Here is a 22,217-nt window from a genome sequence, read left to right as displayed (position 1 = left end):
TAGCAATGGTTTAATTTCTACTCAAAAGAAGTTACAAATTTAGTGTTGTCACTGGCCTAGGTGAGTATGTTAATTTGCAAAGGAAAAGAGCCTCTGTGTAGGATCAACTTCAGCCACCTGTGATATCCCCTCCGTTTAGCATAGGACCTTTCTGTATCCCAAGTCAGATGGCCCCGCAATGTTCGCTGTTCAGGCCCCTAGCAGAGCAGATTTGGTGATAATGGTGCTTTGAGAAGAAGGGAATACCATACTTTTTTTACAGGATCTTCCTAGATCAGATGTTATCAGTTTGTCTTTTTAGCTATGAAGATTCTAAACCATCCTCAGAGCTAATTTATTATGTGCTATACATGCTACATACACAGTAATGCTTAAAAAAATACTTATAGCAGCAATAAGCTAGAAATTGGGGAAAGATCTTAGATATTCCATACCATATAAGAAAACAATGTGATGCCTCCTAGAGCAGTCTAAGTGACAAGATCCCCTAATATCCCAGTTTTTATATCTCTGTCTTTTAATTATTACGTGGTGTGATTTGTTGAATGCTGATAATTTACTTAACTCTGCCTCAATCCTTCACTGAACTGAATAGGGATTTCTGTTAGTATCTCTGAGATTTCTTCAGCAGTGCTACTTGGCCTCATTGTGTAGTTTAAAAGGAGACTGAATGTAGCTATCAGATAATTTTTTTAATTATTACTTTTTTTTTTTTTACAATAATTTCACACTCCATCTGAAGGGCACAGATAACAAAACCTGTAATTCTTCTGGATTTTCTAGACCTCAGACCATATCCCAATTGTTTGTCCATGCTTCCTTTTGTGGTTGCTTGCAGAAGCTGCTTAATAAGCAAATGGTCAGCTTCTTACTAGTTATACAAGGAGACTGCAGCAGTGGCTGGACAGCTATTGGGATAGATGTCCTGATGTGATGGATAATTTGGAAGGAAAAACAGAATGAGAAGCATCTTAGAGACCTGCACAGGTCTGAAGATGATGAGTCAGGATCCTGTGTTTTATGTTTCACTGTCCACCCTGCAGCTAATGCCCTTCACCCTGACTGAACCCTGTTAAACCAGTCAATGTCCTGGTCGCATTTACAAGATAATAACGTTGAAGAAGAGATAAAAAGGGATCATATCTGCCCATATTTCCCATCTACTGGTGTCTATGTGGGTGCTACAGCACAATCCCTAGGCTTATCTTTCTGTTAAATGGCACAAAGCGCCTTGAAAATGAAAAATAAATACATGAACTGTCCTTGCAACAGGAAATGCAGGGGTGACCTCTTCATGTCCTGCAGTGGTATGCAAGGCAGGGCTGGATTTAACTGGGGAACTTTCAGTCCAAAATTTCTAGTACTTCTGTGCTTGTAGGGAGAAATTTGCACTGCTCACTCAGTGCACCTGGGACCTAAAATCACACAGTTTTTCTCTCAGGATACTCACAGTTCAGCTCAGCCTATGGTCCTGGAAATAGCAGTCAATTTGACATTTCAAAACTCAGATCAAATACAAAAAGTCGTAACAAGGGCTGTGTTCTGCCAAAAGGAAATAAGTCTTGTGGGGTGTGATTTATTTCCAACATAAAGGCAGGACTGAATACTGTGAAATACACAGATTCCAATTTTGATCAGGCAGAAAAGAGAGCCTTTATCACGATGCCACAGACTGCTTTCAGGATATCACAGGAGCTCAACAAGCTATTTTCCATCAATGACCCTGGAGAACATCATAGGCAAAATCACCTGACGGGTGTTTCTAAGTTTGTTTCAGGTAATTAGGAATATGTTTTTGCAGTTCTGACAAAATCCCTGACTTTTATTAGCTGAGCTTCTGCTTAGAAGGGATGCCAATGGCACAGACCAGATAATGTGTGGGGAAAGTTAATTGCAGCCTGAGTGTTCAATAGTTTGCAATGTTCCTGCTGATAAAGATAAATATGAGGATTGAATTTTGAAGAATTCTGTGGTACATGAAACATTCTTAATGTCATAAAACACAACATCTGGCTTAAGTCAAATTTAATAAATAAAGGAACTTGTGTTATTGTTCTGTATAATTGTAAAATGAATGAAATTTTCTCTTTTCTTGGCATTTTTCTTTTATGCAACCCAGTGCTACTTTAACAGCACCATTTTTAATTTAGAAGGTGATTAAATGCAGTTACAGTGTACAGACTGTTGTACAGTTTATAAATCCCAACATAATTCCTTGTACACTTCTTTTGTTCTCATTTGTGTTGCATTTGGCATTTTCCATGCTGAAATCCAGCTCCTCTGACTAGAGATGCTCAAGTAATTTCTTGGTGAATATGGGATCCTCTTTTGAGCTTGCATTGTTGTAGAGACCTACTGGAGAAAGATTAGAGCAGGCTTGTGAACAAGTCCTTTCTGCACTTTGCAACACCTCACACTGCACTTTCTGTAGAAAAGGGTATTCTGTGACAGGACCCAGGCTTGTCCTTCCCCCTCTGCATGGGGAATCCATTCTGAGTACTTGTCTGTATTGCACTCTGTGATGGGAACATGAATGGCTAAAAATACAGCCTTTCAGAGAGGGGGTAGTAACTCACAATAGGCACTGTGCTGTTACTGCCTTTTTCCTTAAAATATTCCATTTACTCTGATGTACCCTATGAAGAGAGATTGGCTGATTATATGTCATATTGGCACCGACCAACAGTTACCTATTCATTCAAAAAAACCTGATAACACGACAGGCCTGGTTCAAATGAACTTAAGGGTTCTTCACTGGTAGCTTCAAGAGGAAGAAGGACATGGTCCTTATGGTCTTCAAAACAAAGACAGGTTTAAAAAGAAAGACAGAAATTTCTTTCATCAGCACCTTGACTAACCAGGTTCTTTCCACATTGCTGTGCTATTAAAAATACAGCTTTATTGTTTATAATTTGCCTTTAAAAAGAAAGCCAAAGCAGAAAGAAATGTCACACATTAATGTTATGACCACTCCTCATTCCTTTTTTTACCTGTAAGGCAGAATGCTTCTTGCAAAAGAAGTGCTCCCAAAATGGATGTGTGCCTTTTTCATAGACAAAACCCTTCATCTCATCCTGTTGTAATTACCCAAAGAACATAATACATAATACATAATAATTATTCTTCCTCTGATGATACTTATTTACTGGTATAATGTGTTCTCCCCCACCCAGATGAGTGTCGGGTTGCTCAGTGTCTCTGGTTTGCAAATATGTCCCTGTGGACACATGCCCGTGTCCCATTTCTTTATCTCTGTGTTTCCAAATTTGGAGAATTTAGAAAGCAGATCAATCATTAACATTCCTTTAAGGACCTTCTTCCATAAAGAAAAGTATTATGTTAGTAACACCTCCTTGTCAGATGAAAGAACATATACAAGTTCGAAATGCAAGGTTTTTGAACCTTTACAGTTATGGGAGGGAGATATGTGTGGTAAGCTGATGGTCTGATAGATGTGTTCACTCTTCTGGGAAGAACAAGTCAATCAAAGAGTTCTGTTACATGGGAAATATGGGGATAATTTACATCGAAGTAAATAGGATATTTATATCTTTTTCTCAGAACCATCTTAAGTAATGGCTCATAACCAGAATACATGCGCTAGTCAACACAGAAGTGTGCATCACAGCACTGAATGTTTCTTTCCCATGGAACTGAGCAACCCCAGACAACCTGTACGTGAAGGGCTTGCTTTATCATTAATTGTCACTACTGTAGGAGTCATTAGTATGGCAATGAACTTTTTACTGACATAATTGTTGCTGACTACTAAACCTCATACATTGTGTCTCTATGAAGAAATACAATGAAGATTCTATTTCTGAGATGCTTCTGAAGCTCTAGTACTTTATTAATGAAATTTCATGCCAACACCCTTCATTACAATTGATGCAAATTCCTCCAAAATATGTTGTGCAACAATTTTTTACAACTTCATTTTATTTTTATGGTGGCATCTACATCCACAAATGATAAAGGTCCCAGGATTGCCCAAACACAAAACCTATAATGTTTGCTCCTGAGATCCTGCAGCTGGAGTGAGCAAACAGTATGTTCACTCTCTGAGAGATGGTTTCATGAGTATGATAAAAATTTAAAAAATGTTCCCTGGGGAAATGATTATAAAAACTGCTAAGAATGCAAAGTCAAATCTTCAAAAGAAGAAATGGAAGCAGAGTGAATAAGTAGATGGGAAAGAGGGTAGTATAGTAGATATTTCAAGTTTAGCTCCAGTCCAGCACTTCCAAATATAGGTGCTAAGCTTTAAATCTATATTGTCAGAGTACAGTTCAGCGTATAATTATTTGCAATTTTATGTATTTTGGCAGTATATTCCAGGTTACAACAAATTGTCTTTTCCTATGTGAAGGCATCCCTAAATTAGACTTGACTGAAATGGCAAAATATCAGGAAGATATGGATATGTAGTAGATTTAGGACAGGGACTTCCAGCCTGCAGTTGATTAGCTGTTTATGCCTTTTGAAAACTGCAAAGGGATTTTCGAATGAAATTTGTCCTTTACAGAAAGAAGACTCAGCCTAAGGAGGCCAAAGCTGTCAGCAAAACACAATCCAGAGGTACTAGTGGTTGAACTCTCCCAATCCCTGCTGCTTCCCTTCATATGCTGTGAGGCAGCAAGAAGTCGTGCAGAGAAATTGCAGGCTGCCTGTGAAGGAGGTGTAAGCCTCTGTGCCAGCATAAAATGTCACACTGCCAAATTATCTGGGGGCTCAATTGCGCTGGGTTTGATTTGTACACCTGGAGCTAACTTCACCCTGTACTTTGGAGAGCGTTGCTTCATATCTTACAGTTATTTCTCATTTTTGAAGCCTCAAAATCAATGGCAAAATTTTAGAGTTATGTGGTGGGAGGTATTTTACCAGCTTCATCCAGATCCATGTTGGGGTTTTTTTCCTGCATGAAAAGTATTGAATAAATCTAAGTTGTTAGTGACTGGAGACTGCAGAGACTGCCTGAAGGCAGTGAATAGATGTGTAGGCTGAGTGAGAAATGATAAGAGAAAACTCAGCTTGGGCATCATCAGATTTCACCTTACTTAGACCATGAACAGAGGAATAGAGAGAAATAAGAACTGAGGGATGTTGTATGTAAGGACTTAACATTCATGCCTGTAATTCGTTTATGTTACCTTTTCAAAGAGGGAATGATATTAGGCCCACTTAGGACTCAAAAGTATTTTACATGTATTTTTCAGTATAGGCTCTATTTACATTTCTATAGATTCCAGTTCTATTCAAAATTCTACTTTTTTTCTAGCAGGGGGAAATGCTTTGGCTTTTTACACCTGTTCTCAATAATCACCTCTGTGCTTTAAAACAAATGAAATAATTTTCAGTGTTTAATGAGCTTTTGCCTTCAACAGCTACAAATAATCTAATTATCTAGCCACTGTGCGTACTGGATGATTTAAGAATTAAAGACACGATTAGAATCTGTTACAGTAATTAGAATCTATTTTAAACCAATTGCCTGTGGCATTACATGGTCTAGTGAAACAAAGGCTGCTGGCTAAATGCTCTTCTTCCACTAAATGCAAAAACAAATGTTAGCACAATTTTTTTTTTCTAACTGAGAAAATCAAGATTTCAGAAGTCAAGTAAATTAAACTATCTGTGCTTTTCTTCTGCTGTTTTTTAAATGCTTCATTTGTCACTGAAGCCAATGGAAGGAAGATCACTGACTGCCTTTGGTTAAAATGCACTGAATATATTTGTGTATTTAGTGAATAAAAGGAAAATTACAAATTTAGTGAACAAAAGTGTAATTAATTAGGTACACTAGAAGCTATAATCTAGGTGGGTTGGGAAGCACTAGATGAGCTTCTTCAGGCCCCACAAATTAGCTAGAACTATTTGCAGGAGTCAGTGAGCAGGTGGATAAGGGTAATCCAGCAGATATAATGTTCCTGGATTTCCAGAAAGTTCTGAAATTACTGTTTTGTCAAAGGCTGTTAGTGAAATTAAATTCTAATGGCAATAGAAGAAGGATCCTCTAGTAGAAAAAGAATGGGTTGAAAGACAGATGGTTGAAAGACAAGTGGTAGGATTAAATGGTTTGTTTCCATACTGAGGGTGGTAGAAGGCAGCATCCGACAGCCCTGTATGCTCATCAGTGCTGCTCAGTTCAGCCTGAGCTCTTTGCATGGTCAGTGCAACTGATTAAATGTGCTGCCAACACACAACTTTTGGCTGTTTCTCCCCTCTTCCTCTGCTAAAATGAACCTCTCCACAGGGGAACATAACAACTTTAATTTCTTTCTCTTGCTTTTTACCCTCTGTTGGGGAAGATGAAACAGGAAAGCCTTATAAATATGATTGCTTGACAAAAGATTTTGGGAATATGAAAACTACAGGCAACATCGAAATGAAAGCCACTTTTGAAATACCAAATCTTAGTTACTGAACAACTGGAAAACAATGGTATGGCCGACTGAAGGTAATCCCCTCTTGATTGAACAATACCCTCTGCTTGCAGGCAGGTCCAAGGGTCAGAGCAGACCCTACTAGCTCAGGGTCCAAAGAGTAGTTTTTAGAAGTTAAGATGTAACACTCTATGGTAATATAAGAACTCTTATAGGCTGTAGGTAAATGCTATAGGATTTGTATCTTGTATTAGATTGGTTAGTGACAATTAGAATATTCAGTACAGAAGATAATTTATTGTATTGTAACCAGGACTTCAGACACTTCCATTCTCTCTCTCTTGCTTCCACTTCCACTCTTGCTCTTACACTCTCTCTCTCTCACCCGCTTACTCTCTTGCTCTCCTGGGCCTGCTCCGAGCTGAGTCTGGCAGCTCTGAGCAGTGCCCCTATACCCACGCCCTTTGCAATAAACCGCATGTTCCAAGATCTGACTATAGAGATCTCTCGTCTCCGTCACCGACCGTCCCGACCGAACCCGTCAGTAACCTACAACCCTCCATCTCATACATCAGGAGAGTTCACAGGGCACCAGCATGGGATAGTCAAAGGATATCTATCTGAGGCTGGAGAGCAAAACCTTGGATCTGAATCTGTCAGTGAGAGGGTAGCCACACTGTGTGCTGTGGAGGGTGTGTTATACTCAACACCAGCTCTGCCAGTGCCACATATCATGGAATGGATTGGATTGGAAAGGACCTTCAAGATAATCTCATTCCAACTCCCCTGACACAGGTAGGGACGCCTTCCACTAGACCAGGTTGCTCAGAGCTCCATCCAGCCTGGCCTTGAGCACTTCCAGAGATGGCGCATCCACAGCTTTTCTGGGCAACCTATGCCAGTGTCTCACCATCCTCACCTCCCTCACTCATCCCAGTGAGAGTTCTCATCTATAGTTATGTGAAAATGCAAAGAGTTAAATAATTTATAGCCCTGTCAGTCTAAGTAGCACTGAGAGCTTGGAGGCTGCTAAATGATACATGGAGCACCTCTTTGTTCAGAAAGCTTTTCCTGTTAGTAAGTGATACAGAAGACACCTTCAGAAACCCATTTCCTACATATTCTTAGCTGGATGGTGGCAGATCAAGAGGATAAGGGTTGATGACTGACTGACAGCAGGTTGCATGGGTGATCTGGGACCTGTCAAGATTTCTCATAATAGTGGCATTTTTCTTTATTAATACAGTGATATGGCACAGGGCAAACTTAGTCCAGCCTGGCAGTGACTGGCTCATCTGTTTCCTATAGCTTCCTATGTGATTGCTTTCTTATCTGTCCTCTGGAGCACATCCCATTTGCCATAGCTTGTTGCCAGGCTGGAAACCAACCAGTCTTCCTTCAGCTGGTCTCCCCATGCCCCTTGCTTCCATGAGACTAGGAACCAGCTGAGCACCACTTCATTCCTGCCCACTGAAGTGTGCTTGCCTACGTTCATCTATACCTATTTAACCTTCTCACTGTTTTGGTACATGTAATGTGTAAATGAGATGGAGTTTACCCTATAACCCTTCCTGTTTTCCTGACATCCACTCTTCCCTTACACATGTCCTTATCTGGCTGCAGTAAAGCAGGACTCTGTCCTCTTCACTCATGCCACACTTGAGTGGTTTCCAATAAAATAAGGAGTTGTATTTTTCAGTGTTATATAAATAGGGACCACGTTGCTATCACTTGCCATAATAATAACAAGTAACATCTGTGACTCATCACTGTTAGAAAAAAGTTTCTCCAGAGAGAAGAAAAGGTGTCTTTACAATGGATATGTTGTTAGTTATTACTGCAAAGAAAAGCCATAACTTTTGAAACAAAATACTAAGCTATCGAAGAAATAAACCCTCCTGCTACAGGACATAAACCATGTTCTAAGTAATAGGGCTAAAATAACACTTTTTTTTTTTCTGGATTCCTTTTAATAGTGAGCTAATTCAGATACTGTGTCAGTAAGCCCCTCTCTGAGAAAAGATGCTGAGCAGGGTGGACTACTGGTTTGCCCCTGGAATGGTCATTCTGATCATTCTGTGAATTGATATTTGAAAAGGACAGTAATTTCACACACACTAAGCACAAGGCACCACACACAAGTGCAGACAAACACAGTATGAACATTTTAAAGTAATGTTTGACTTATTTATGTTATATAGAGAAATGCACTGGAAATACTTGCACTTAGCAATGTCAAAAATTGGAAAAGAGTAGGTAATTGGACAGAGTAGGTAATATGTTTTCTACTGGATTAAAAAAATGTGACTGTAGAAGAGACAAGATATGATTAATCGAATCTAAATGAAGACATCTACATCTCAATTGCTATAGGCTTCCTTTATAGTTGAGAGCTAGGTATTTTTAGGGTGGGATTCACCTGGCCTGTGCTAGACATCTGATCAGCTGAATGCACTCAAGAGCCAGAGGCTGTTGAACCTCATCAGGTCATGGAGGATGCAGAACTGTCCTCCTGTTGAGTAAAGACTCCCACGATTTCTTCCTGTGCAGCAGAAGATGCAGCTATTTTAAATCCTAGCAATCCTAGACTGCTTTTTCTCAGACTTTGGGCCGGGATCAAGAGGGAGGCCAGGAGACAATTTAGAGTACCAGGCTGGCAGCCTGTTAGGCATCATCTCCTTTCCCTCCTCTGGGAAGAGTGGTAAGGTATCACAGTAACCACTTGCAATAATTTGTATTAGCCAGGGAAGGAGCTAATTACCTTTGACTGCTGACAGCTCACATCTCTTCCAGGGCAAAAGAGTGAATTTCTCCTGCCTCTGAATAAGTGAATTGCCAATGCTCAAGGGTCTACAAAACTGTAAGTGCTGAAAGGGACCCATGTTTTCAAAGCATTTGAGAACCTCCCGCCCCAGGTGTGTGAGGAAATCCGTGATGGCATTAGACACCAAACTCTTCCAAATCCCATGCCATAAGACTGCTCTGGACATGCTGCCACCATGGGAATGAACGATCAGTGTTTCCATGCCTAGTTTTGAGGCTCTGGGTTTTTCCAGTGCAAAAAGAGATTCATGTACTGGGTCATTCAGAACACCTATTTTAGACTGTAACTCTGAACTGTCCTCTGGAGAGACTCCCCTCAATTAACACTGTACACAGTATCTGCTATCTCCTAAACAGAATGCATAAATTCCACATCATAGACACTGAGAAAGGCAGAGAAGATCTGCCCCTGAGAAAAACCTCTAAGCAAACTACCCTAATAAGATATTGGGAACAACTGACTTCATAAAACAGGGAAATGCTTTTTTCAGTTGATAATTTTTTTTCTTTTCAGATATTTAGGTAATGATGGATAATCAATATGGGAAATCATATCTTTAAAATAAACTTGAATGCAGTTATGCTATCACTGATGTATGTTCTTTCAGTGCTGCTCAGTTCTCCTCCATTTCCCATTGCCATCGCATAATTACTACATTACAGCAGTTCTTAAGAGTGTGGAAAGCAAAATACTGCAGGCAGAGAATAAAGTTTTAGACTGCAGTATGTATTTCAAATCCTCTCAAAAGCTGGAAATCTGCAATTACATGCTGAAATATTGCCTCACTTACCAACTGATATGGTCCAAACAGCAATTATTTTGGCAAAAGCCTTAGTTCTTGAGTTAAAGCGGCTGTGGTGGATGGGGTTTCGGATGGCGATGTAGCGATCCAGTGAGATGGCACAGAGGTGCATGATGGACGCGGTGGAGAAGAGCACATCCAAGTAGATCCAAATGGCGCAGAGCTTTCTAGGTAGAGGCCATTCGTATCCTGCACAAGAGAAAGTTGGCATCAGTTAAAGATGTGGCATATATCTTTTGTTGTGACACATGTCTTAGTCCCTACATCTTTCTAGGAGGATAGTAGTAAGTACTGAGTAGTGATACATTCTAAATGATACAGCCTGACACTGTTTTTAGAAAACATTTTTGTTTGCTTGCAGCCTTCTAACTGTAGCTTTTGGGGTTAACTCTGCTTCTTTCCCAGGCTACAGGCAGCATATGTTTTTTCTTTTTAATTCTATTTGTATAATGCTAGTGCTTGATGCTATAATTAAACATTTCTGGCAGCAAATCTATGGAAAGAGAAGCAATTTTGTCATTGTAAACTTACAAGTTCTCAATTTTCTTTCAGGACTTTTTATCCACGTAATTACTGCATTATCAACACCTGCTGATATGCAAAGCTGCCTTATTTCTGAAAGTAAAAGTTTAGATTTAATGGCAGCTAAAGAAAAAGGAGATTTTGTTGCATACCAGTGATATTTATCTCACCTGTCTTTAGGCCTCTACCACATACTTAAATAAGGATATTCCCTCTGTCAACAAATATTGATAGGGTCCTCCAGGGAATGCAATCCAAAGCAGATGCATTAGTGTTTACCAATATCCAACCTACAGCTTCTTTGCAAATTAAGCCCTTACTTATTCATTGTTCTTCCCTCTACCTATGAAGATTAATTGAGTACTTTTTTCCTCTTGAAACTGTTGGGAGATGGCTATCATGTCTTGCCAAATTTTGTGTTTATTTTTTTGGCTTCCAGTCTAAGAGAATCCAAGTACTTTATCTTTTTCTTACAGATCATGATTTTAAAACTTTTAAAACTTCTTTCTCTGCCCTGGAATCTGCTTAATTTATCTGCATCTTGTATACCATTCAGTGACTAAAACAGGACTTGGTACTCTTGCAAAGGCCTCCTGACTGCTAAGTGAAATACAAGATTTCTTCATGGATCTTAAGGGGAATGTCTTTGCTTATGCAACCTGGAATGGTAAGTGCCTTTTGTATGAAAGTATCATCCTAGTGAAGCACGTTTAGCATGTTTTGGTAGCCAGATCTTGTTCAGCATCCTTGAAGCCTGGACAAATTTCCCCAGCAGAAGTTGGTTTGCTTCTTTCCCTTTGCACTTATCCTCATTGAATGTTATTTGTTGGTTTCAGACTTTCTCTTCAGGGGTCCAGATTCTTGTTGATGATTCTCATCCTGTCTCTCTGAGTGCTCTCCCAGCTTGGTGCTTTTGGAAAACTGTGTAATCTCTCACTCCACACACTATACAAGTTGTTAGAAGTTGTACACAGCAGACCCAGGCTAAGCGGAGCCCTGCAGGACCCCCATTCAAAAGCCCCTCTATTCCTTCAGGGAACCACTAATAGCTCCCTTGGAGCAAGTTTTGCCATTATCAGGGTCCTTATTTTGTAGTGATTTAATTTAGAGCATATTACCCAAGCTGCCCATGATGGTGTGGCATGGGCCAATGCCAAAGCTCGTATTGTGAGAATATGCTAGTAGTTTGGGGAGTGCCTGTCTCCTTTGGAGATACAATACAAGATTTGCAATAGCAGGAATGGAGGGAGAGGCAGAGGAGGTAGGTCTGTGCCTAATTAAATTTAGTCTCAGTGAGCCTTGAGGAGACCTATTTCTTGGTGTTCTTGGGTTGCTGTAATATGAACGGATCCTGACAAGCCATACAGCATTTCTGGATGTATTTTATCACGTTTTCTGGTCTTCTACTGGAAAATCTGGTCCCTGGAGTGTCTTATGTGATGGCTGGCTTTCAGGGGCATGACTTCCCAGTAGCATCTCTCTGTCAGGCCAGGCCAGTTTACACAGGAAAAACTGTTAAAGTATTTTTACACTTGACAATATACATCTGTTCTCTTGCTTCAGTGACCTTTGGAAACACATTTGTCATATCCTTCTGGACTTTTTGTCTTTGCTATAAACCAGGATGGGGCAGGGATAAAACAGCATCTGCCAGATAAACTTCCTTAGAGACTAGAGATTCAAGAAAGGGGGAAGTACATGAGAGGAGAAAACTCTAGATGCAATAAGGTGCACCCTTAGGAAGCGTGTAGACAACATCTTCCAGGAAGTTTTCTGCTCTGTAGACACGTCCACCTTGGCAGGCCTTACTGGGTGCTGCCTTTTCCAGCAGAGTCTGGAGCTGCTGGGTTGATGGAGAACCCTGCCCATCCCAAAAGATGAAGACTGGGACAGGCACATGGCTGGACACCTGAACCAGAATTGCCCACAGTAGCTGTAAAGCTCCCAAGAAAATCATCTCTCATTTGAGCAAAATAATCACCATACCCCCTTCAAGGGGCTGCAGAAGGGGTGGCGGAGCACACTTGTTCCACAGCATTGGAGATGTCCCAGCAGAGCACGTGTGTGCAAAGGCCTCCAGTTTGGGCTCAAGACTGTCAACACAGGTGATATGGCTGAAGTTGAGCAGCTGAGGCCACGAAAATGCTTCTGTGGAAGGGAAGGCTTCCCTCCATGCCGTCGCTGATCATCCTGGAGATTGATGGTGCACCACACCACGATGGTTCTCCTGGTACCTGTGTGTGCCACCAGGTGATTTTTCACCCCAAGCTGTGCTGCTTCCATTCCTGGTCTTGCAAGAGGAAAAGCAGGGAGAGAGAAGGCAAAGCCGACACAGCCCCTCCCCTATGCCTTCAGTTGTCCTGCGGCTCCTGTACTTCGGCCGTCGCCAAGGCGGGCGGCGCAGCCTTTTCCCGGGACGAGGGCTCCGGCTTCCCTCCGTGCGGGAAAGGCATCCAGCGCCCCAGCCCCCAAATCCCTCCCGAGACGCGCATTTCGGGCGTCTCTTCCCTCGGCAGCGGAGCCTGGCCAGCAGGAGTCCCTGTTGCTTGTCTCAGGGAATCACGCACGACTTAAATGTCACCCATCGGACAATTTCTGTTTTCACTCTGTTTCTCCCGCCAAAGGTAATCGCACACTGATGCGGTAAATCACAGTATTGCACCATCACTGATGCCAAATGCAGTTTGCAAATGCTACTGAGGGCGATCAGTAGAGATCTCTGTGTAGAGATACTGAAAACGGAAAATAAACTTCCAGATTTCTCGATTAAATGTCCCTTAAGTCACAGGCTCATGTTTGGACCTCAAGTCCCAAAATAGTGAAGTAATAGAAATCTCTCCAAAGAATCTCACTTTCCTCCTGACTGTGTCTAGCTTCTCTTTGAACTGTAGCAATTCAGTTACGTCACTGGAAGACTCATTTCTGAAGTTTAGGGATACTAACAGCCTGACAAAATTGGTGCTGAACACATAGGGTGCTGCTTTTTCCTAAGTGAGCTGGACTGCAAATGATTTTGGTGAAAATGAGAAGAAAGATCTGCTAGTAATCACCTGCAAGGGCATGAACTGTGAGTCATTATTAACTTAAATAACTTTTCTTAAGAAATGATAGTTTTGCATTTGTAGATGTTACTAAACAGGCAGAATTAATGCCCATCCATTTCTTAACTGCTGCAATATTTATTCCAGCATTTGCTACTAAGTCGATGTCTAAGCAGGGTATTGGTGATAAGAAAATTGTTTACATTTGTATTACTTCATTAAAAATAATTAAGGGGGCTGCCTACTTTGAATCGAAAAGTAGTCATTAGTGCTTCAGTGCATATTTGCAGAGCAAAGTAACTGGCAGAACCCTATATTCTCATTAGGAATATGAAAATTATGAGCCAGGGAAAAAAACTGAAAGCAACAGAAAGAACAAAGCATCTTCATATACTTTGAGACAATTCATCTGACAACTGAGTAATAAACTAATGTTCTGGACTGTGTTTAAAATGCCTGCAGCTGGAAATATACAGTAGGAAAAGATTCAAGTACTTCACCTGTTCCATCCCTTAACCAGTAACATATATTTCTACTTATATGGAGAGATAACAATTTTCTGTGGTAAGAGAATGAAATCATAATAACAACAGGATGTTATTGCATGCACTGTTTAAGGCTTGTCAATACATACAGTAGGTTATACAGCTAATACTCACCATACAGTATGGTTAACATCGACACAGGCATGACAAGGAAACCCAGCAGCATATCAGCTATTGCAAGTGACATTAGAAAATAGTTAGTGGCATTCTGTAGTTTTTTCTCCAGTGAAACAGCCATGATGACAAGAATATTTCCAGCAATGGTTAAAATAATCACTATCATTGTCAGCAAAGCCGGCCAGTTTTTCTGTGAAGGGCAGCACAGTGAGCTCATGTTACTTTCACCTGAAAGATTGGTTAGGTTGTCAGAGTTCACAGTCAAGTTGCAGAGATGTGATATATTAATTTCTCCAGCATCATAAGCATTTCTGTAGAGTCTTCTCTCATGATTTATTTGTATGAAGGAGTTTGCAGTTGGGTTCACAGAGCTCTCTCCATCACAAAGAATATCCATTGCTAAGTCCAAAACCACAGAGATGAATTGTGAAAAGCAGGAAATTATCACCCTTTGTCACCATTGGGCATTATATTCCTCAGCTCTTCATGCCAGAAGTTGAGGGAGCACAAGCTTTTGTCAACTGTATTTTTGCCACTAGTGTGATGTAGGAAAACATACCAGAATTACTCCAAAAGCTGAAGTGTTTTGTTTTCAGTTCCATAGGCAGTCCAGTGTTGGCATATATTGAAAATCCAGCTGAAAAGTAAAACCAGTCTGTAGGATACAGAATGTGGACTTGAGGCTTCAGAGAGCAAAAATGTTGGAGAAATAAAAGCGATAAAACTTTTGCAACCACTAGGACTCCCCTCTGGAGCTACATCTTATTGCTATTGGTAACTGTAATCACACAATTTTAAACACAGCAGTATTAAAAGAGCTTGCTGTATTAAACAGCAGAGCTCTCGTGTCTCTATAAAGAAAGTTGATTAATAATTCCATCCAGCATCTTTCTTTTGAAATAATTAGATATGCTCTTATTTATAGTGCATCTTCCATAATATGGCTGATAGTCTCTGTCTTCTGTTGTATTTCAGTATCATTTTCAGCCTCATATCAGAGATTACAAATTCTGCTCCATGCTGATTTTTGTAGCTAATTGTACCTTTTGGCCCAGCATGGCTTCAGAATGGAAATTAAACAGCTAGATACTATTATAAAAGAATACAATTTAAGGAAGACTTACATTGCACTTCAGAGCCCACTTTCAAACTGCAATTAGATGCACTTTGCACCCTGGTTTACCATATTCTTCACTGTGTTTCGCCAGTTTTGTATCCTTTTTCTTCAGTCTCCTCCAGAATGGTGGTATTTGAAATAGTTTTTTGACTTCTAAACTGCACACTTGAGTGACGCTAGTTCCTGTGCTGCGAGGCTTGCTCTTTTTTTCTTCTGAGAGATAGGCTGCTTGCCGGCTCTTTCCTTGTGCGTTTCCCCGCCCCAGGGCAAGCTATATTTAAAGTAGTAAAAATCGCAGAGCCCTTCTTGAAGGGACACAAAAGAAAGCACGCGCACACACTCACGAAAAAGCAGGCTCCGCAGAGGAATTACTGGTTGCAACAGGAATGGAATTTCTTGCTTGCTGCCTTGTTCGGATTGTCAGACCTCCCACTATCTGGATGTCATAAACTGCAAGGTAGCGACAGCAGAGGAGGGCAGGAGAGGGCAGGGCAGAGCAGAGCAGAGAGGGTCTTTTTGGTAAACCAGCAGCTTTTTCAGCGCGTATTTCAGAGGTTCTCTGCTTGGGGGCTTTTTCAATGCACGCTTTCAATTTGCAGCGGACGGCTCACAAACAGCTGCACGCAATTACAGGGATTTAAAGGACACAGGCTTGAGAGAGACAAAATCTAAGGCTTGTGATGGTAGATATTAGTGAAATACGTGAGAAGTTTTTTCTGTATAGAGGGGAAATTCCACCAGCCTTAAAAGGCAGGCGTAATATTCAGTCCCGTTCAGTTTTAACTCCAGGTCTGTGCTGACGTGAATCAAATTGGCAATAGATATTTATAAAAAATTGAAGTCACTCTGATGTCATACTCATTTGTCAGGGGCTGAATGTATCAGCTAACTCCAGCAGCCTGTCCCAAGCAGGTGTCCCACATGAAGCAGTTCAGTAAAGCAAAGTGTGTACACAGCAAAGGGGAAACAAAACAGCCTGACACTGCTTCTGCCTTATACTTCTGCTGCCAGGACACGCATGAAGAAATAGCCAACTCTTCAACTTGCCACCTAACACAAAACCTGCTCCCAGATTTTCTGAGACTTACAGCTGTCAAAATTTCAGCTGAGTGGGTCTGCTGCTCCCCTGAGCATCCTGAAATATATTGCAGATTTCCCCCATGCCGAGGGCAATGGCTTTATACAGGCAGGCTCAGGCAGTTTACAGTAAGAGCTCAGAGAGGTGCCAGTGTCGCCATGCACCTGTGGGTCCTGGCAGGCCCTTGGGAGCTGCAGGCTGCTCCCATAGCTCAGCTCTGTGTGCAGCACTGTTAACCCTGCTGCAGATCCCAGGGAGCTTCAAACACATGGAGCGTTACTACAGCTCAGCTGACGTGTGCTGATCTCTTCATGGACAAAAACCTTACCAAAGTGAGTCTCGGAGCACACACTGAAGCCCATTCAAATCAGTGGGGCACAGTTACAGAAAGTCTTTCACAGTAAAGTTCTTTGGAGCCAGTTTTACTCCCAGATGAACCCAGCAAGACCAGGCAGACAAGGCAGTAGCTCCCACTCATGCCCATGTGGGACCTGGAAGTATGTCATCCTAGAACTAAAGTTTTGCAATCCCGTAGGTGAGGCCAGAAGACCATCAGACAACTGATGGCAAAAAAAAGGTGATAATGCTGAGTTTAGCAAGAAATGTTTCAGCCCTGGCAGTCTCATTGAGGAGCCAGAAGAGGCTCTTTCCCCTCTCCTTTCATACGATAACCAAATTTGTTACTGTGTTCACCAAGTGAATTTGGCATCCATGCTCCAGAGGGTTTGGAAGCCATCCCCATGAACATGAGAGTGCATATCTGATGTGGGGGGTGGGCTCCATTCCTGCTGAATGCAGCTACTGTGCAAAACAGGGCACAAGACCCCTTGGCTAGGGCTACATACAACCTTTGTGAGGAACCCAGGTGTCCTGTTGTTCTCCTGGAAGGCTGGCTCTGGGCTCTGACAGCTATAATGTAGTAGTCAAGGGTGTGTCATGGATGTCACTCCTAAGAAAGAAGTAGCAATATGTTTATTGATATAACCCAGTGGTTTTGGAAAGTTTGATGGCAAATGTGACAGGTTTAATAAGATCCGATGACAAGGTGCACTTGATTATTTATGGCATAGAGGACAGGGTCAGACAAAACAGGCAGGGAAGGAGACTCTCCAGTTGAGTCACGAAGTTCAGAAAAGACCTCCTTGCGTTCTAAGCTCCTTCTCAGAAGGGAATGTATGTGTGCCTAATTCCAAACTTAGTCCCAGACTTAGTCAACGGTTTATGTCTCAAGGATTATATGTGCACAATCAATCCTTTGTGTCACTTAGCTATCAGAGTTTAAAATTATAATAAGCACTTACTGAGAATCTGTTGAGTCAAGGAATTTCTCAACTTTGAGGAGTAACCTTGAGAGCTACTACTCAAAGTGAAGACCCTGGCAAAGAGTCCACTGCCCTGCAGGAGAGATCAGTGAATGCTGGCTGTTCACTATTTATGAAGTAAGATAATTGACTTACAGTCATATTTGCATACCAGCTACAGAAGTTAATTTCTTCCAAACTTGGCTGTGTTGGACTTTGACAAACACTATGGTTGGGGGTGTACCATGACTCATTTAAAACTGCAGCTCTACTCTGGACATCAGGAACATAAAAGTGAATTGCAAGCCAGTTGAATGTTGCCTTGCCTAAGACCTTTGCAGCTACAGTCATAAGCTCTTCATATAAGGACTGCACTGTTTACTCCAGTGTAGCTGTAGACACACGAATGTCTACCCCAAGATCTGAGTGCCTTCTGAAAAATACTCTGTCCTCCCAGAAAGCAATTTGGCATATGTAAAGTTGACGCACAGGTGTATGAAAAGCTTTTTAAGGTTTGCACATGAAGCATAGATAAATCAGAAACCACTTTTGTGTAGGTTGATATATCAGAAATAAATCCATGATCTTTTATCTTCTAGCAAAGTGCGTTGGATGTGCAAATAATGACGAGTTTATTATTATTTATCTCAGGATTTTTATTTTATTTTGACTGCAAAAGTCACTTGTCCCACCTCCTCCCAAAAACCTGAAAATTGTTTTCCTTCCACATAGTATCATTGCACGTATCAAGCAAAAAAAGCGTTCAATCTTCATTTGCAGAGCCCAGCAAAAGGAAGGTACCAGGGCTCTCATCCCTTTGCAAAACGAAGCATGAGCTCTTCCTTGAGACTTCAGTGTGGCGATCAGTCATGTCTAAACCAGCCTTGACCATTGCTTTTCCTAAACGTGGGAAGCTCTGGAAAACTGTAGGTCCCCTGATCTTCCATTTTAAACAAATGAGCTTGCAAGTCAGTAGCAGCAGAGCTGCAATCCCAGGCTGAAAGCAGACAGCTGTGGTCTGTCCCAGCCTATGTAAATTAAGTGAAATCTTAGCTTAAAGTGGCAATAACGTGGTCTGTGGTAGACAGAAAACAGCCTCTAGAAACACAGCTGGCATGGGAACAGACTATATATTGGTTTTTAATTTCTGGAAGGCACCAACATATCAAATTCATGACAGCCCCTCTCCTGTTCCTTAGCTCTGCTTGGAATTTTTTTGTAGGACATTATTCTGTTCTCTTGGGAAGTTGGGAAGGGTTTTTATGCTTGGCATGGTGCTCATAAACACTTCCTAGAAATGCTGCTTTTCAACAGTTTTTATCTGAAAGAAGAGATGTTAAGAACCTAGTTTACACAATTCAAATTTGGTGCTCTCAGGATTGTTTCAGGTGTAAAAATCCCCGATTTCTCAGTGTGCCATTGCTCTCTGGTGCTCTGAATGCATTTTGTAATCAGTAAATGTATTAGTAACTGCAGATGTTAATCAATCACTTTGATATCTAAAAGTAAGGCAAGTGGAATGTGAATAATTCGTGTTGTGGTCAAGACTACTACAGTTTGGTGTCTCTTTTTGCATTCATCAGGGTTGTTGGACGTGAATCAGAGGCTAGCAATTACAAACCAGAACTAATAACTAAAAATCCCTGCTCTCTTTTTGATGCAGTTGAGCTCATTCCAGACCTCTTGGCCTTCTAGACCCATGCCATTGCAGTGAGGTGAGAACAGCTCGACATGAGCCTTCTGAAAACCGTGCTGGAGCAGTATCCCTCAACCTTGCTGTTCACAGGTGATGATCCGGAGCAAGCTGGGTGTTGCAGCACCAGAGCCCTGTGTCCTGATCACTGTAAACCTGAGGTGAGTAACTGGTGTGGTGTTGTAGGGTCTTTGCTGTGAAACTGGCTGTCTGTATTGCTTTACTCTGGATTGCTTTCGAATGACAACTGAATACTCGAAGTTGAGGCTGAAGGGAAAGCTGGAAAAACTCAGTTTAACTGTAATTCCTAAGTTGCAAGAAAATATACCTATATATATGTAACTGAAGCTTTCTACATTTTCATGTCTATCCCACACACTAATGCTAGTTTCAATCTCTGTTCAATCCCAGGTGAAGCTGAATTAATATCTTAATTTTAAAAACCTGATTGTCTCATTCATCGATGAATTTTGGAAAGATGTGCCATATTCCTGAGGATTTATAGGGTGTTATCCTTTCTAACCATGTTATTATTTCAGGATCTACAAGTTCCTCAGCATACTTACAGTGCCAAGGGGAAATTAAATGTGAGAAAGAGCCCACAGCACCTTAAGACACATCTTTTATTTGCCTAAACGCATGTACTGAGGTCAGATAGGTAACACTGTAACTTCAACCCCTTTAGGTTGTGTCATTCCAGTGGAGCTCAATGGAATTACTGTGGCATAAACTGATGGACTGATTAGTTGGCTGGAAATTAGAGTCAGAATTCATGATTTTTCTCATGTGCGATTTTAACTGTTTAAACATTTAGTTCTCCATATCAACATTTTTTAATGGGAGGAAAAGTTACAAAGGACTTCTGTTTGGAAGTGTCCAAATATTTTGCTTCAGTCTTGTTGTTCTAAATATGGTATTTTAATATTGTTGAATTAATAATATTTTCATATGAGCCAGCTAACTGGCTGGGATGCAAATTGTCTTATTCCCAGATTCTCCTGGGCAATTTGTATCCACCATGACAGCACACCCAGAGGTGGTTTCAAGTTGAACTGGGTTGTAATAAAATATTCTTGTTCAGCTGAAAAATAAACTGAAACATTTGGTTTGGGTCAAGCCCATGTAGCAAAGAAAATATTTTGTTTGGATTTTCCCAAAGGAAACCTGAATGCTTTGGGCAAAATTGATTTTTTCCTTGAATAGAAAGTTGATTTTGTGGAAACTTAATTTCCCACCAGAGGCTGAACTGTTGGGGAGTGTCCCTAAGCTTTTGTGCTGTAACAATGAATGGCCTCTGATGCTTTAAGGAGGAACTCTGCATCCTTATTAAAGAAGCCTCTCTAAAAATCTATGCTTTGTTTTAGTGAAACCTGAAGGGAAAGGTTCTTCTCCATGTCTTGCTCTCAGCTGTAAACATTAACTATTTATGTACCTAACAATGACCTTTCATACCACCAGAGGCATCTGCAGACTTTTGATTTATTAAAACTTCTTTGGCTTTGAATATTTTCATTTCAGATCTGCTAGGAGTAAGCTGATAGGTTGGCTTGCTCTGAGACAATATTATGTTGTGTTCTGGTCACCTGAGTTACAATTTGGCCAGTTTTTCCGTAGGTAAAGTTTTATTGCATCCTGACACACATCACTGCAAAGCCCATGATATAAAGCTCTATATTCCGTGCATTAATACCTGATTCTCTTCCACTATTTTTTTTCCCCTCAGTTTACACTTCTAAGCAGTAGTGAGCATTTTCCACTTGATTTGCTTCAGCTACTGCTTAAAGATGCACTTGCTGCCCACAATTAACACTGGTCATCATGCAAAGCCTGTCTCACCTCCTGTTACCCAGTGAAATAGCATCTTGTTAACGGGGTGACCCAAACCATACACCATACTGCAAAGGTGACTTTGTGGGAACTTTCTGCCAAGACAGCATCATCTCTGGGGAATCTTACAGCTTAAAAGCCTTTTATTGGGTGATTGACACTGCAGAAGATGGTGGGGGCACTTCACCCTTTCTTCCTTTCCCCTACTCAGAAAACTTCCATCACACTGATTATTAGTACAAAGAAAAGGAAAAACAAAAGGAAGACAAAAGAAATTTCAATTTTTTTCTGTGTTCCAGACAATGATTTGGCCATATTTCTCTGGGCTACTTTTTTACTCTTATTTCTCTAGTAGCATATAAGCAGAAACACAAGAATAAAATGAATCCATAAGGACCTTCCTATATTTACACTTCGACATTGATGGATGGGGAAGCATTTAATAGAAAATAAATCAATTTTGAATCCAAAGATGTGGGTCATCTCTTCTGGATTTGCAGCATTCGTGGTGGCAGGGATTAACTCATATATATTTATACTTCCCAGAGGCTCATGGGTTCACCAGTGTATGGCAGACAGTACCACAGAGCTGTGAAATAAGTGAGCACCACAAAAGTGATGATTAAGAAATGTTTGCTTTCTATACATTTGTCAGAATCAAACAGCTCCAGCCCTGGAGAGTAGCTTATTAAAAAAAAAAAAAATATACAAATTAATATAGCTGATATTTGTTACAACTCTCTATTACATCTGGCAGGTGACGGCTTTTATGTTTTTCCTCTGTTATTCCCAGGATAGCATATTTTTCAGAGTTATTAAGTTACAGTATGTAATTTATAACCATCCAAGTTGAAAACATTATGCAGTGCATGAATGACTATTATTGAATATGTGCTATCTTTCTAGAAATATGCAATTATTCCTTATTGGCAAACTTAAGATTTTTGCTATCAGGTTTTGTTTAGTT

The 22,217-nt window shown here is 40.8% G+C and overlaps 1 protein-coding gene across 2 annotated transcripts in view; it reads right to left on the bottom strand.

Moving 5' to 3' along the window:
- HTR2A (5-hydroxytryptamine receptor 2A) overlaps positions 1 to 15,859 on the bottom strand; it is a 29,250-nt gene extending 13,391 nt beyond the window's left edge. The window contains exons 1-3 of one of the 2 annotated variants that reach the window (XM_010400447.4): positions 15,359 to 15,859; positions 14,232 to 14,871; positions 9,998 to 10,198 (exon numbers count right to left, since the gene is read on the bottom strand). In XM_010400447.4, coding sequence (XP_010398749.2) covers positions 9,998 to 10,198; positions 14,232 to 14,631 — 601 coding nt within the window. In that variant the 5' untranslated portion in view covers positions 14,632 to 14,871; positions 15,359 to 15,859. Of the gene's footprint in view, positions 1 to 9,997; positions 10,199 to 14,231 lie in introns of both variants that reach the window. The other variant, XM_010400444.4, reaches the window with a different exon arrangement.
- Between the last annotated feature and the right edge of the window lie 6,358 nt (positions 15,860 to 22,217).

Source organism: Corvus cornix, chromosome 1 (assembly GCF_000738735.6).
Source record: "Corvus cornix cornix isolate S_Up_H32 chromosome 1, ASM73873v5, whole genome shotgun sequence".
Lineage (NCBI taxonomy): Eukaryota > Metazoa > Chordata > Aves > Passeriformes > Corvidae > Corvus > Corvus cornix.
This window is presented reverse-complemented; position numbering and strand designations above follow the sequence as displayed.